We start from the raw sequence: 15,969 nt of genomic DNA, 5'->3' as shown, positions 1-15,969 counted from the left end.
CCTTTCCTGATTCCTGTACTTAGATATGCTGTGAGCTAAGCTTGTCTAAGCTGAAAAGAAAACCAAATTTGGAGGATGATTAAAAGATGTTGCTTTGGAACCTGTAAAAGCAACATAGTCACATCTTAAGTTTGCAAATCATAGCAAATTGTTAGTAAAACAACATCCTAACTTGTTAGCTAATCCATATGAATCATTAGCTAGACAGTTAGCTAGTGTTTTGCTAACATTACCTAACTTAAGGCGAGACCGTAGGCCAATAGCACATAGCTGCAGAAGGAGCCTTACCAATCTCTCTACCAGAAACAACTGAGGGTGTTTTTCCACCTAGCAAAACACCAGGAAAAGATGAGATTGACACTGTGACAAGTACAGGTCAACAAGGGAAGGACCCAAATACAGATAGTCCAGGCAGACAGGAAAGGTCTGGTGATTTATTGACAAAAATTAAAATACAAATGCTTACTGGCATGGGTAGCAAGTCTAAACAGACTGAGGGTCCATGGGAAACAGGAACGGGGTAGGAAGAGAGAAGGGTGCAGACAGGCAGGTACATTCCAGGTAACAGCAGTCAAGGCTTGGATGGCTAGAAAGCAAAGGCATAATTAACACTGCAACCATGACAATCTGGCAGGGTTAAACGGGCTGGTTATACTACAGGGCAAACATGGGTAACAGGTGAGCAGGTGGATGTGAGAGTCAGGTGACTGGGACAGGTGGAAAAGTCTGATGGCATCTGGTGGACAGGTAGAGAATAGCAACGAAGTGGTTTGGGGAAATGGGCACAGACACATATTCACATATTCTGTGGCGTCTGTCCAGATTTTATGGTGTCCAAATGAATTTCCCTGTGTGGGATAATTAAGTTGATCTGAATATGAATGTGAAAAGAGTTTAGAGAGGAACAGAGAGGCAGAATGTGATACTGGGCATTGTTGGACTGGATTATGGCAGTTTCATGTGAACTTGCAGACAGAAGCAGTGTTTACATGACTGGAAATAAGGCAGCGGAGCGTATATTTCAAGAATTTTGCTACCTCAAAATAATGTGATAACATTTTACTTTTTATATCAGTAAAAACAAAAGTTTGTTTCCATGAAATAACAAGAAAATAAACTAATTCTCCTCTTTTTACAAGATAATCCACTTGTGATCTTGCAACAGTGAAGTTTACTGTAATAAACAATTACAATGACACCTGTTCTTGGCAAACTTTCATAACAGTAGTATTGGTACTTAACCGTAGTTGGTGTGTTGCCTACAGTAAATGACAGTTAGCACTCCAGAAAGCTAAGCAATGTACTGCTGTGGACAGGGTAGCAACCACCTGGTAGAAAGGCTCAGAATCAGTTTAAGAGAATTTTATTCTTAGATTATTTTTCTGACTTGGGGTTGTTTTTGTAAGACAGGCTTTTCTGAAGGAAACTGCTGTTATACAAACCAGATATTGCTCTCTTTAAACCATCCAGACCACAGTGGCAAAGATAATAATTTCACCTTTCAGAGCACAGGAATACTGGGCTACTGATGCCTCAAAAAGTTTGTTTATGTTATTGTGCGATTTTGATGTTTTACAAGGTTAGTTCAGACTCACAGACGTCACATAATAACACTAACTAACAGGTCAAGGTAGCGGCAGACCTGCAACTCCTGCGTTCTGCAGAGTAAAATTACTGTTTTTACCAATGGAGCCTGGTTGAGTGAGAGAGGGTGATATTTGGCTTATATCATAGTGAATCTCTTTCACAAAAGGTTGTCTGAAGGCAAGGTAAAGCAGTGAAAGTATTCTAAATATAGCATACACTTAAACTGATATTGATTTTTTTTAGGTTGCTGCTGACCCTGTCCACAGCAGCCTGTCTGTAGATAATACACTGACTATGGTTAAGTACCTCCTACAACCTCACTTCAAATAATCTCACCTATCCTTTTCCCATTTTCAATATTGTTGCCCTCAGATGAAACGTGTCTTATCATGTGTCATCTTATTTGCTTTGCTATTACACTTGTCTGCATCATTGACTGCACATGACTACCAAACAACCACATCATGTGGGGCAGACTGAATATGTTTCCTATAAAACCTCACTCCCTCATTACCAACAAATGTGACTCATTACCTGCATTATTATTTAGTGAATCAGTGATTCACTGGTAATAGGTGTAGTAGTAGCAATAGTTTGTTTGTGCCATCAATATAATTTGCCCAACTTATCAAGAGTGGAAAACTTTCTCAACACCAGTTTTTGAGGGGGGTAAGTGATAGCTGTTGTATTAATATATATAATTACCTTTATATACTGGATAATTGATAAGGGTCATACCAGCATCTTCATGTTTTTTAAAGTAATTATATAAATTATATTAATAAAATAATTTAGGATACAAGTTAGCAGTGTTTACTGAAAATTTTCATTAACAGTTGTAGGAGATAAGCAACACCCACTGACTAAACTTCAGTTTTCTTTACATGTAGTAGAAAAGAATACAGTCAACCCAGTTATATAAGTGAGCTCATCTTAAATATTCTACTATATAAATATTACTATTACCATGTGCAAAAAACAAAGCGTGTTGGTATTAAAATCATTTTCAAGCATTTTTAACGTAACCAAATATCCTAATCATAAATACATGTCTACAAAGCAAATCTCTTGGAAATCAGTTGAAAATTCAGTGAGTTATAGAGATTTTAATTAAGGATAGACCTGCTTCCACAGGCGTACACTGGGAGACATGACACACAAGATTCAACTGTGAGGTAATGGAGTGAACACAATGTACTCTTTGAATGTGCTTTATGTTTCTGAGTGGTATTAGTGCAGAAAAACGGCTGACATACTTTGCCTGAACTTTATCTTTGCAAAGTAGCTGCTTACTGGAGGTCAGACACCACACGCTTTAAGAGTTTGCTCCATAGACACTCATCTCATATCGAGGGCTAATCTGTGTGGGGATGGCAGGTAGTGGACCAAACCACTGTGCAGCATATGAGGGGAGGGGGCAATCTTTCGAAACGTAAAAACACATTGTCTGAATAATTAGCACAGTTGCTTCAAGAGAAAATCACCATATTATGTAAAATTATATAGTTATAGTTAGTACAATGATACGTTGAGGGTAACAACTTTTTGGTTGGTGCATAGTATGCCTTTGATATCTGCTTCTTCTACTGTCATTCCGCCACTTTTTGCAGTAACTAGACATGTAACCTGTTACTTTTCTCAAATTAATAATGCAGTTACAATGACTGAAATTTAAATGGACTTGTTACACTTTGCTTTCCTCTCACCTGAAACTGCAGGGCAGAGCAGACAAATACAGCCTATTGCCCGAATCTATGATCTAACACCACCTGGCCTCATGATGGCACAAACCAAGTCAGGCGATGTGTGCTCCCTTATCATCACTGTATAATATAAACTGATCATCATATTTATATTTATTAACTACTGTAGCAACATCAGGTTAACAAATCCAGCTTCCTGGGGTCTCTACTAAATCCTGCTATCATCTAAGCTATGAGCAATGAAAGTGTATTTTACACATAGACACTAGAAATTGCTGCCTTCTGGTGGTCAGGAGTAATAATAATCTATCAGTGATAATGGGTGCAGTGATAGATAAAAACTTGACAGTTGTCACTAAAATAATACAGCTAAACTAAAATAATATAACTAAAATGAAATAATATAGCTACACCAAAATAATATAGCTTTGTGTGCAATAATAACAGAATTAAAGCAGACATCTAAAAATAATGCAAAATTGTGCAAGAAACTAATTACTTTTACAATATGGTACAGTACTTACTGAGAGTAGTAACTAATAAATGTAACTAGTTACTAAATTTCAGTAACTTGCCCATCACTGCACATAAGGCTCCACACTACAGACTTTCCTTTCCTTGTATATAAGAGTTTTCAGTGAGCCTCACACACCGTATCTGTTTTTAAAAACAAGACCCCTAAAATTAAAGATGTCACAGGGCTCTCTATTCAAACATTCACTCCCTTTTAACATTTAATGTAGTTTTTTTAGCTGCTTTTCATCAGGGACATCATCTATTTCCTTTGTCATATTAACATCCTGACATCAGCGGCACACAGTCCAGGTTACATCAGTTGTAATAAAAAAAAAAAAAAACAGCCCAGTATTCCCAGTGCAGTTATTCCCAGAACAATGTGTGCGTGTGTGTGAGAGAGAGACAGACAGAGAGAGACAGAGGGAGAGAGTGAGAAAGAGAGGTGGAGGGTGCGTTGGACTTGCGCAAGTGTGCGCTGATGACCGGGTCGGTGTGATTGGTCACCTCTGCGTATGAGAGGACGCCTGTCAGCCCACACGCTTGTCTGCTTTTAAACTGCTGCGGGCAGAGGGCACAGTATTCAGATCTCACAGCTGTTGGGGACTGAGCTCAACAAGGCAGCCTGAACCGAACCGAACCGAACCGAACCGAACTGAGCCGAACCGAACCAAACCGAACCGAAGACAGCAAACTTGAGAGGAATTAAGAGAGGAAGAGGACAGAGAAAGAAAAACAGAGTCATGCCTCTGCCAACTGTGCGACAATTTTTTCTTTTATGTTTATTCTGGTTTCTTGGACCTTGGAGCACAACAGGTGGGTGAGCCTTTTAAATTAGCAGGTGTTTTAAAACAAGGACTAACTCAAGGACATAATTTAATCAAATTACTAACTGACCTTTTAATGTGAGTTTTCTCTCCTTGTTTTTGACGTGGATTCACTCTCTTAAAACATCTAGTTGGGGGATCCTGGGAAACACAACATGTATCAAAGTGACAGCAGATAAAATAATGCCAATGAGTACTGAATTCAACTTTACATGAAGATTCTTATTTTAAGCTTAAAAGCTTAGAAATATATTCATTATCTCCCAAAAGACACACAAGTGCATGCACATACGCGCACACACACAGATGAAAGTAAACTAATGATTCCTTCTGTTTTGTGAAGTTGTGAATATTTGTTAAGTTTAGAGGTTAAATCCCTCACTCAAGCGTACTGAGAATCATTCACATTAATTGATGATCATCATTAGTTTAATGGGGATCTAACTTATTTGTCTTATCCCTTAAAGTTTTCATGCAAATTTCTTAATCTTAACCTACTTTATAAGGGGTTTTTTTTAGGAGTAACTCTTATTTTTGTAATTAATGTCTTAATTGTTATTGTTTGTATTAACTGTTATCAAATAATTTGTAAATACTTATCTGGCTTAAGCCATTTATAAGGAGAATAAATGGGTTGCCATGTTGTGAACAACTGGTGGGTGTTTATAGTCTGTAGGGATAAAGTAAGTTGTTTTGTCGGTTTAGATAGACCTTATGTTCACACTTATCTACGAAAAATGAAAAATGAAAATCAATTTATCAACAGGTTATTAACATGATTACAACTGCAGGCTTTTATTAATGCAATATAATATTATGTAAAGCAATTAAAATTGCAAATGCACTTTGAAATTGCAATTAAAATCAAAGAGATAAGGAAAAGTAATTAAAGAAAATAAATTAAAATTAAAAATTTCCTTGTCAGTGACCTGTAAAGCATTAATAAAGTATATAAAGACCAATTCAACATATAAACCTTTTACAAAGCATGACTTATTAGAGAAAATCAGTGGTAGAAGAAGTATTTAAATCCTTTACAGTCCCTTACAAAACATTTAATGTAGAAAGGCCTAATGTAAAATATACTCAGTTACATTTTCTCTTATGTAAAAATACAAAAGTATTAGAAGCAATTTTTCCTTAAACATTTAAAAGTAATAGTACTAATGAACATCCTTCCAGATTGTTATAATGTTGCATATATTATATTGTTATTGTTATTTGGTTAACTGCAGCTATCAAATGGAGTAAAATGGAATTGAATTATAAAGTAGAAAAAATTGGAAATACTCAAGGTATCTCAAAATTATACTTACTTATTTGCTGCACTTAATATCAGGCTAATATATATATATATATATATATATATATATATATATATATATATATATATATATATATATATATATATATATATATATATACATATTCATTATGTTGTTTGTAATTAAATGACTGAGATGTGAGATGTTTCCAGTACGACTGACCTGTAACTCACTCACATGTGCTCTTCACTCAGAAGCCAGTCCTTTTGATCAGTGGGAAGATGGGATAGTCTTCAGAAAGGTAGGGAATTGTCTTCTGTCTCATGTGATCATCACCGCTTATGTGATGTCTGTTAAAAGAACAATATGCAAGAGAACATACTAAGATCCAAAAGTCCAAATGTCTTTATTAGGAAATAAAACATTTCTTGTTTTCTCCTAGTGACTTCAGTTGTCAGCGTGTTGCATTCAGTGTCGATTTATGATGAAGTGTGTTGTTTGTCTGCAGGTGCGAGACGTCCAAAGTGATGATTTGAATGATGTTCTGTGGAGAGACCAGAATGAGGTAAGTGAAGAGCAAGCACAAATGACACTTTAAAGTCATTTTAAATGTAAATAATATCGATTATTTCTCAGATATACCATACTATATTATCATACCTAAATTAACTTGACATCTTGATATAATTAAACAGGAGACAGTGGTAGCATTAACATTTGAGTGCCACATTTCCCATCAGGCATGTCTACTCAGTGATGATCTGATCAGTTCCCAGTAATTAACGTGACAATTGTGTGCTAATGATACTGTGTGAAACAGAACAGTTTTGAGGCTGGTGGGAGGCTCCTTACAGGGTTTGGTTGTAAAATGTTTTTTGATTCTGCTAATCAGGTTTTGGACCTGCTGCACCTCCATCCTCACAGATATGTGACACTATATGTATTAAATACATTACATGCATGTATGCAAATATGCATTTTTGTTCATTCACATGAACTAATGATTTGAGGACTGAAATAGATAATGATGAGTTACCAGAGAATAGACTGGGAGATACTATATTAATGAATTATTGTGTAATGATTAGGTCATGATATTGAGTATTTACTAAGTAATTCCTTATCATGACAAAATGAGGGGCTACATGTTACTTCTGTTTTTAAAAGAAAATTGTGTTTCCCCCCCTCCAGGAGCACGTTCAGAATGTTTTCAAAAGAGTAAGTATTTGAACTAATTTCTCTTTATTTTCTGTTATTTTTCAGCAGCAGTCCACTAACTGTCTGAATTTCTCTTTTTTACAGTTCCTGTTTCATTACTCTAAAGCACGCAACTCTGTAGGAGCTTTACAGCATGAGGTGAGCAAAGGAACAAACAAACCACTGGTGGTATCATCTTTCTGATTTGATGTCTTAAAATGTCATTACTTTTATTTGATGTCACTGTTTTTGCATCACTTTTGGACATTTTAAAGGGCAACAGATTTGGAAAAGGATGATTGTTGAATGGAGCTGGTTCACTTCAGTACAGCCTCAATTATTTCTTATTTTTTTAGCAGGGGGTGGCAGTCAATGCCTGCAGCATTTTGTTACAGAGCTGGCTTGGTCCAGGCTCTTGCTCCTCTGCAAATGAATGTTGCTACATATTACTTTGATTATAAAGGTGACACAATTCTGCAGAATATATAGGTTACAATATACTGTAGTTTAAACTGAAGTATTTCTAGTATATAGTTGAGAGAATGCTATAGATCCAAGACAAAATGACAGAATGGTGCAACTCAGAGAAATAGTGACAATTACAAATCAGTCTGCTACTTCAGCACCACAGATATCGCCATGGATTCATCAACACACAGCACAGTCAGGCTGCTGATATTTCAGAGCCATGGTCAGAGTCATAGATTCTTACTGTTACAAACTTCAGTCTGATAAAGGATCAATGAGTCAGGCAGACTAGACTTACATATTCAACTAAACACAGCCTCTGTCCCTCTGGTCAAGGATGATGTCACCCACCTGAGTCCTGTTAGCTCACTCTGATATTTGACACTTCAGTACAGCAAAGGATCATCACTCACACTTCAAATCATTAAAATGGCAGCCAGTTAGAAAATTCACATATTTTGTCTGTTGTTGAAATACTGCTCTGATGTGAGCAGCTGTGTTACCGAACCTTTGAGGAGCCAAAAGCCAAATCATCACCAAAATGTTGATTTTAGATTTAGAATTGAAATCTTATTTATAGGCTGGTTGTTCATTGTTTTTACAGTTCTAGTGTCAATTTGTTATCTGGGTTTCACTACTGAAAAAATATGAAACAAAAGAAGTCAAAACTTTTAAATGCTAAGTGTATAAACACAAAGAACAAAACTGCAAAACTTGCTAAATGAAGATGTAGGAAATATCTCATCAGGACCTGGACGTATTTCAGTCGGTACCAAAGCCAGTTTTACATTCACTGGTTTGGACATACAGTATAATCATACTGAGGGATTATAATCTAATTTTTTTTATTTTGCATTTCTATAAATTGTATTGTATCACATACTTTTGTCAGTGCTACTACAGGTACTTTAACAGATTTGTTATGAAGCCATATCTGATATCATCTCACTATCAAACAGCGGGTCACCACTTACTTCATCACCTCTCTGATTTAACTCTCCTCTTTCCTCTTTCCAGTCTCACTCAGTTCATCCTTTGCTGCGACTTTCCCCAAAGCTTTCTCAGAGGAGAAATAAGAAGGTGGTACTTTTGGTAAGAAAAGGTTAACTTTTATCTGTCAGCCATATAAAATTTTGTCTCCATAGAGTAAATTAATGAACATTTAAAACATTTTTTACCCCTCCATGCAAATTCCAAATCCTGCTGAAGTTACTTGTTTGTGCAAAGCAATAGGCTAACATTACTAAAACTGTTATTACTATGTAATGCAAAACATTACAATAGCTTTTAATTTACCTCTTCAGTGAACATGCATCTTTCTCCTCTCTTGTTTCCAAAATGGGTTTGATCATTTCACCACAGAGCTAGGCTCTGAGGAAAGTAATCTGGGGTTTTCTGTTGTCACTTTAACAACAAACAAAAGTAAAGATTTGAGAAAACACATCTAAAATTGAGAAGTAGACCATTATTTTTCAACATCTTGCAACCTATTGGAGAACTGCTGTTTTATTGGCAGGAAAATCATCAGCACCTTTCGACATCAGTGAGGAACAACAATCAACAAACTCAAAGAACAAGGAACTTTCACTGTTTCTGTTGTACCTACAAGAAGTCAAGTGTTTCATGAAGCTTTCTAGTCAGAGGGCAAAGAAGTAGAAGTAGTGAAGTAGTGATTAAGACAGACAGCGTAAATCACATCACTGATCAGGGTCGATTCACTGCTGACACTGACTTTTCTCTTTCTTCCTAATGAAACAGAAGATTCGAGGTCTGCCAGAGGGGATGTTGTAGAAGACAAATATACAAGGACAAAAAAAGGGAATCAGGCTCAATGGAGGAGGAGCAGTTGAGGCAGCTGACTGGTGGGGCAACACACAGCATCTCTGACATGTCTCTCTGGACAGAAATATTACTTTTGTTAACAGAAAATAAATGATTGTAATGGACGGAAAAAAAAAAAAAGAACTGCACTGCCATGGCTGCCATGTGTCTTCCTGCTTTGGTGTGAGTCAATGTGAACTGTTTCCAAGCAAAAATGTGTCATCTTGTACTGTTATATGAGACATGGGTGTCAGAATACAAACAAAACACCCAAATCATCATCAAAGTTGTTTAAGATCAACAGTGACACAGATTCCAAACAAAAAAACAGCACCAAACATTGTGGCAAAAGAGGTGAACTCACATTTAATTTAACAGATTTAAATGTACATGTACATTTGTGACAAAATTATAATGAAACATAATAAAAAAGTTAAAATCTGTCTTTGATGCTTTTGTAAAGATTCAGTTGGATGTTTATTCAAATGAGAAAGAGACTGTTGTGCTGTTTTCTGCACAGTGATGCACCGGAGGCTGGCTGATTCAACAACAAGGTCAGAGGTTAGATTCTCTCCATATGACAGTCCTGTCCAAGTGTCGGCAGGATTGAGTCCTGTATAAAAAACGCCACTGACATGGTCAAAATATAACATGTATATAGGGATAAAGGAGATGTCGTCCTTTCTCTGTCCCTGCTGAAACCATCATCAGATGCTTTAAGGTCCTCTGAGTTTTTCTTGAGTAGCGGCCACACGGCCTTTCTGGTTTGGAGAGTCTGGCTTTTTTTTTTTTCACTAATAGTCCTCGTCCTCAGAGTCACTGTCCTTTCGTGTAGGAAGCGAACATCTGATCGATGACATTAGTTTGTCTTCGATTTGCTTCTTGGGGTTTTCCTCCAGATCTGTCTTCACAGCCCCACTCTCTGATAACCTCCACTCCAGCTCTGTGTGGGGCAGAGAGGACAAATAAACACTTCATTATAAAGTGTGATGAAATGCACAGGATGTAACTGTTACCACAAAGCTTCCACAATGATCTTAAAGCTGAATCAACACTTCTTTAAAACACTTAAAACCTGACATTATCACTAAAAGGTAGAATGTTTTGCAGGGCTGCTGCAATGGACTGCATTAGGTTTAGCACCATAATACACTATCAGTGTCTAGTGACAATTTTGATGTTGTAGGAGGCTTAAAAGAATTGTTTGGATTATTTGAAGTGGGACCGTACGAGATAATTGTCGATAGTCAGTGTTTTACTTACAGTAGATGATGGTCGACATGCCCCCAATTTGGAGAAGCAGACAGGAGTACCAGCACAGAGGCTAAGCAATGTACTGCTGTGGACAGGGTCAGTAGCAACATGTATTTTAAGCACTTAAATAAATACATAAGTTTGAGTTTATGCTATATTTAGTATATTGTCTCTGCTTTACTTTGCACACAGCCTTTCTGGTGGGAAACTGCTGTACGCCTACCCACTCCAAAGAAACCAGACTCCTTGAGAAAAAACTGATTTTACCTTGCAAATCACAGGAGATGCTAGCCTATCGCTGCCTCAATCATTTTGTTTGTTTGTGTTATTGTGTGATGTTGATGTTTTAAAAGGTTAGTTCAGATTATCCAATTTCACACTATAACACAAACAAACTTAGTAGCGGTAGTCCAGCAACTCCTGTATTCTGCTAGATAAAATTACTGATTTTCCTTATGGAGTGTGGTTGCTTTGGAGAGATTTGGCTTACAGCAGTTTCCCCTCAGAAAAAGCTGTCTGATGGCATGGAAAAGCAGTGAAAATATTCTAAATGTAGTGTACACTTAAAGTGATATTTATGTTTTTTTAGGCGAACCTTTATTAAGTGGCTAAAATGTGTTTTGCTGCTGACCCTGTCCACAGTAGTACATTGCTTAACCTCTGTGGTGGTACTTTCCGCTTCTCCAAAGTGAAGGCGTGCCAACCTGCAACTACTGACTATTGATAACTACCTCAAACAAAACTTCTTCAAATAATCCAAATCAGGGGCGGCTCTATAGCTCAGTTGGTAGAGCATCTGCCCCATGTACTGAGGCTGTTAGTCCTCTGCAGCGGCCGCTGGTTCGACTCCTGCCTGCGGCCCTTTGCTGCATGTCATCCCCTCTCTCTTCACCCTGTTTCCTGTCTGCTCTTCAGCTGTCTTATCCAATAAAGGCAAAAAAGCCCCAAAACATAACTTAAAAAAAGAAAAAAATCCAAATCATCCCTATAAAGATCTGTTTGAGTTAGTTGTATTTTTTAGTGGGCCGTCACTGAAATGATTCAGCTTTTCTGGAGATAACTGTTTTCATTAATATAGCTTATTAAATTTAAAGCATAACTTGTCAAAATTTGAGACTGAGCCTTATGAAAGCATCTTTGCCCAAATTCTCTGTCCAAAACTAGACTACAGCTGCAACAATTAAAGGATTAAAATATGATTTAAAAAAATTATTTTTTGAAAGACAAAGGTTTGACACTAAGCTGAGATCAAATGGCAAAACTAATGCTCCAACAGCTGTATGTGTTTTTTTTTTAATGACTAGTATAAACATGTTAATCTGCTGAGTCAACAAATCCACGTTCATGTGTATATGTCCATTACTTCAGTCACAATGGAATCTCACTTGAGATACACTTTGATGGCCCTGTAGGTTTAAGTGTGTGTTCAAAGTCCTACCTTCAACTTTAAGGTTCATGCCACCAAAGACGAGTGGCCCGATGAACTGGGCCTTCATCTCTCCCTCAAAATAGACGAAGATGGTGGGCAGGTTCCGGTCAGGGTAGTTGGGGATACAGGTGGTGGAGATGGACTTGAGGAACTTAGTCTGCGGGAACTTCCTGGCCAACACACTCAGGTGCTGGTTGATGAGAGTACACAGAGGGATACTGGGAAAAGAGATAAAGGGAGAGAAAATATCATACAGATCTGTTAGTACTGCACTTTATGCTCACTTTCTGCTTTGGTTAAAGACAAAGTAGGCAATAATGAGAAGACTGATGGGCCAAGTAATATTTTATTATTATCAATCAGTCTCTCTAATGCTTTTATCTCATGCTCTCAGAGCCTAAGGTGATGTCTTCATATTGCTTACTTTGTACGACCAACAGTCCAAAAGAAGAGATTCAATGTTTAATGATACAAATTAAAGAAAAACAGCAAATGCTTACATTTAAGAAGCTGGAAAGAGAGAAAACGTTGGATGTTTTGCTTCCAATCATCCAATCTACTAATTGACTACTTTCAGCACTACAAAAAGCATTATTTAATCTGCCAGGGTTTGGTGATCAAGTCTCACTCAACATGCTGTAAATACACTCATGAGTACTTTAGATTTTAGACGTTTCCCCAGAACACCTGTTTCACAGTTTGAATTTTTGCCCAGCTAACATTTCAAGAGCTACAACAAATTAAATACTCCATACATAACATCACTATCTGTGTAAAACCTTACAGACACAAAAGAGTCACAACTCAAAACAAATCTAAATATTAACTTAACAGCTGTGTGTGAGAAGTTAATCAGAGGCCAGAGAACAAAACATATTCTCTATCCAGAGAAGATGTATGTAAATGAGATTAAACAGTCAAAAGGGTCAGTTCACCCACATCACACAGCAGTATCAAGCAATAAATAAACTTGATTTCTTTTCTGTCCTGTAAAAACACAAAGATATTTTTCTCCTGCGTTCTTGTTGAATTACTCGATTTTGTTGGATGACCTACCCCTGTTTGTAGAGGTGCAGCACTACCCAGATGCCGTCTCCAGCCTTGTTGACCTCCTTGACGTAGTCCTGCCCTGAGATTTCCCCCAGCTCCCCAAAGATGTTCTTCACCTGAGTCGCCTTCCACTCTGCAATACGCTTCTGTCTGCAAGGAGACACATGTCACATCAGTCAGACTGAATGGGCTTCAGTCAGATTCAGATTACAGAAGCTTCATTTCACTGTCAGAGTCTGTCAGAGGTTTACACATTAATGTGATCTGAAGTATTTTCTTGACCAGAAAATTTCCCCATAGGACCAGTGTGTAGGATTTAGTGGCATTTAGCGGTGAGCTTGCAGACCGCAAAGACCCCTCCTCACCCTGTCCTTCCATGTCTGTAGGAGAGAATACCGTGGCCACAAAACTCATGAAAAACACAAAAGGCCGCCAGTGTTTGTTGGTTTGTCAGTTGTGGACTACTGTAGAAACATTGTGATACAGCAAGGCAGCATCCATGGAAGAAGATCCATGGCCTCTCTAAATATAAAGGGCTCATTCTAAGTTAATAAAAACACAAGATTCTTATTTTCAGGTAATTATGGACTAATGAAAACATACTTGTGAATACTATATTCAGTTTCTGCCAAGAAATCCCTCTTAATCTTACGCACTGGACCTTCAACTGATATGTCAAAGACAGATGAAAATATAATTCATGTCTTACAATGATTCAAAATTCAAATACTAACGTACTAATGTGTCTACAAAAATGCTAGTTCAGTCCAGGTAACAGAATGTGCATATATGATTATTTGCTATACAAGGATAATTTTTAAACTAAAGTGAGAGTCAAGACAGAGTACTAAAAAAAAGGTACTTTAGTACTGAAATTACTCCCAGTGGACAAACACAGTTATCAACACAGCTGGACTACTGACACAAAGACACACTGACAGGCTAGCCTGGTCAGGTGACTCTATAACATATCTAAAATAAATGCTCATTGTTCTGGCTGTTATATTATTATTGTTAATTATATATTTTTTTGTATAATACACATGACCAGGGGATGCTCAGTACACCAGAACTCTCCCTGGTTAATCTTCACTCACCTGTACATCTCAATGGCAGCCTCATCGTCTTCACCAAACTCATCTTCATTCTCCTCCAGCTCTTCCAGTGTCATGTCCTCATAAGTTTTAACTGCTCGGAGAGACAACAACAGTTACATCAACTGTTTACACTCTCAATAGAATCACATATCATATTTGAGGTAATTTACAGAATTTTCAGTGGTACATCTGCAAATAAAACCAAACCAAAAACAGGCATCTCACACATTAAGCCGCAAAGAAATATCGATATTTAACTAACCAACTGTCTCTCTTACCGACAGACTGCTGTTGGAGGGCCACCTCCTCTTCTTCATCATCTTTTGGTTCCTCTTTAGGAGGAAGAATGCCTTTCTTCCTCAGGATATCATTCCACTCTGTGTCTGCGTTCGGGTCCTATGGAGAAAACAAAGCATATATAGGAGCGCTGTTACTCAGAGTTCCTTTTAGCATTGGCATGTAATGTGAGCAAAACAACAATATCAAAACTGAAATCTGTAAGATTTCATGAGACAAATTGCCACGGTCAGAGTTCCATTTCTCAGTCTTTTTGCTAATAAGTTTACCATCTCTAACACAAAACTAGAAATGAACCACAGAGTGAATGACCATAAAGTGTTTTGTGCTTGTTTGAGCACAAAATATACTCAATTATATTTACAGATAATAGTCTAAAACACTGGTTCCCAAACTTGGGTCGGCCACCCTGGGGGCAGGGGGCACAGAGCCACAGCAGGGGGTCGCAGAAGACCAGGAGAGAAATGAAGAGTGAAACAAAGTTGAATGAATATGATCTATGTGGAGGTCTAAAAGAAAGTTACGTATTTCTGAAAGGTGCTATACAATTAAACTTACATCCATAGAGTCTAGGCAGAGAAGCCCTCGTTCACAGCTTTTCTGTCTGGCATATCCCTTTAATTTGAAACACTTGATTTTTTGATAACTCCCTTGACAAATACGTAGCAGCTAATTTCATGTCAATTTCATGTCAATGTCATGTCATGTTCTGTGTCTCTTTTAGACAGGTTTGGGGATTAAGCACTAGTTAGTTGCTAGCTAGCTACAGTAACAGTAAAGCTAACATTTAGACTGTTGATACGCCCAGCTACACTGCTAGCTAAATTTCGAAGCTGTGCCCTGAATTATCTCATTACCCAACAGCGACATCGCCCGATGTTAACTCATCTAATTTAGCAACGTTACACCACGGCGTTTAAAAGGCTAATAAAGTTTAACCCACCTGCATTTTGACAGATAAAAGTCTCCTCTGAAATCACACCACTGCTCTCCTCCCAGACACGGAAACAGAAGGACCGCTGACGGACCGATTCCGACAGAAACAAAAACCCATGAATATTGAAATCAAACAAACAATTCGTCTACGGTTAAAATAAAATCACTTTAATTACGCTTATCTTAAGTCAAACGCAGGCGGTATATTTGTATTTTTTTATATAGTGAAATTCCTTTTTAAAAAGATGCGGAATAGTCACTTTCTGGGTCGGACCATAATAAAAGTGACACCAACTTCCTTTTGAGGCTCGATATGACCATAAAAGGAGTGGGAACGCAGCATTCCATTTGTGGCCGCCGAGAGCGAAACCAAACAGGTGCTGCTGCTCAAACACACACACACACACACACACACACACACACACACACACACACACACACACACACACACACACACACACACACTATTTGTAAAGCAGCCCCTCGTCAAAATTAAAATTAAGCTGGTCTACTTAGTCTCAATCA

General features: G+C 37.6%; 2 protein-coding genes across 2 annotated transcripts; one reads left to right on the top strand and one right to left on the bottom strand.

The window, feature by feature from the left end:
* Positions 1 to 4,444: 4,444 nt before the first annotated feature.
* On the top strand, positions 4,445 to 9,525 carry nms (neuromedin S). The gene is made up of 7 exons (XM_084724889.1): positions 4,445 to 4,619; positions 6,150 to 6,196; positions 6,404 to 6,460; positions 7,087 to 7,113; positions 7,198 to 7,251; positions 8,578 to 8,652; positions 9,319 to 9,525. The coding sequence occupies exons 1-7, from the start codon at positions 4,547 to 4,549 to the stop codon at positions 9,349 to 9,351; spliced, it is 366 nt and encodes a 121-aa protein (XP_084581015.1). The 5' UTR covers positions 4,445 to 4,546; the 3' UTR covers positions 9,352 to 9,525.
* A 196-nt stretch (positions 9,526 to 9,721) lies between these two features.
* Positions 9,722 to 15,598, bottom strand: pdcl3 (phosducin-like 3). The gene is made up of 6 exons (XM_084724888.1): positions 15,452 to 15,598; positions 14,490 to 14,607; positions 14,212 to 14,302; positions 13,121 to 13,264; positions 12,074 to 12,282; positions 9,722 to 10,324 (listed from the first exon to the last, which is right to left on the bottom strand). The coding sequence occupies exons 1-6, from the start codon at positions 15,455 to 15,457 to the stop codon at positions 10,176 to 10,178; spliced, it is 717 nt and encodes a 238-aa protein (XP_084581014.1). The 5' UTR covers positions 15,458 to 15,598; the 3' UTR covers positions 9,722 to 10,175.
* Positions 15,599 to 15,969: the final 371 nt, after the last annotated feature.

This window comes from Lutjanus erythropterus, chromosome 8, assembly GCF_056507025.1.
Source record: "Lutjanus erythropterus isolate fLutEry1 chromosome 8, fLutEry1.hap2, whole genome shotgun sequence".
Lineage (NCBI taxonomy): Eukaryota > Metazoa > Chordata > Actinopteri > Lutjaniformes > Lutjanidae > Lutjanus > Lutjanus erythropterus.
Note: the sequence above shows the minus strand (reverse complement) of the source record. Positions and strands in the feature narration are given on the sequence as shown.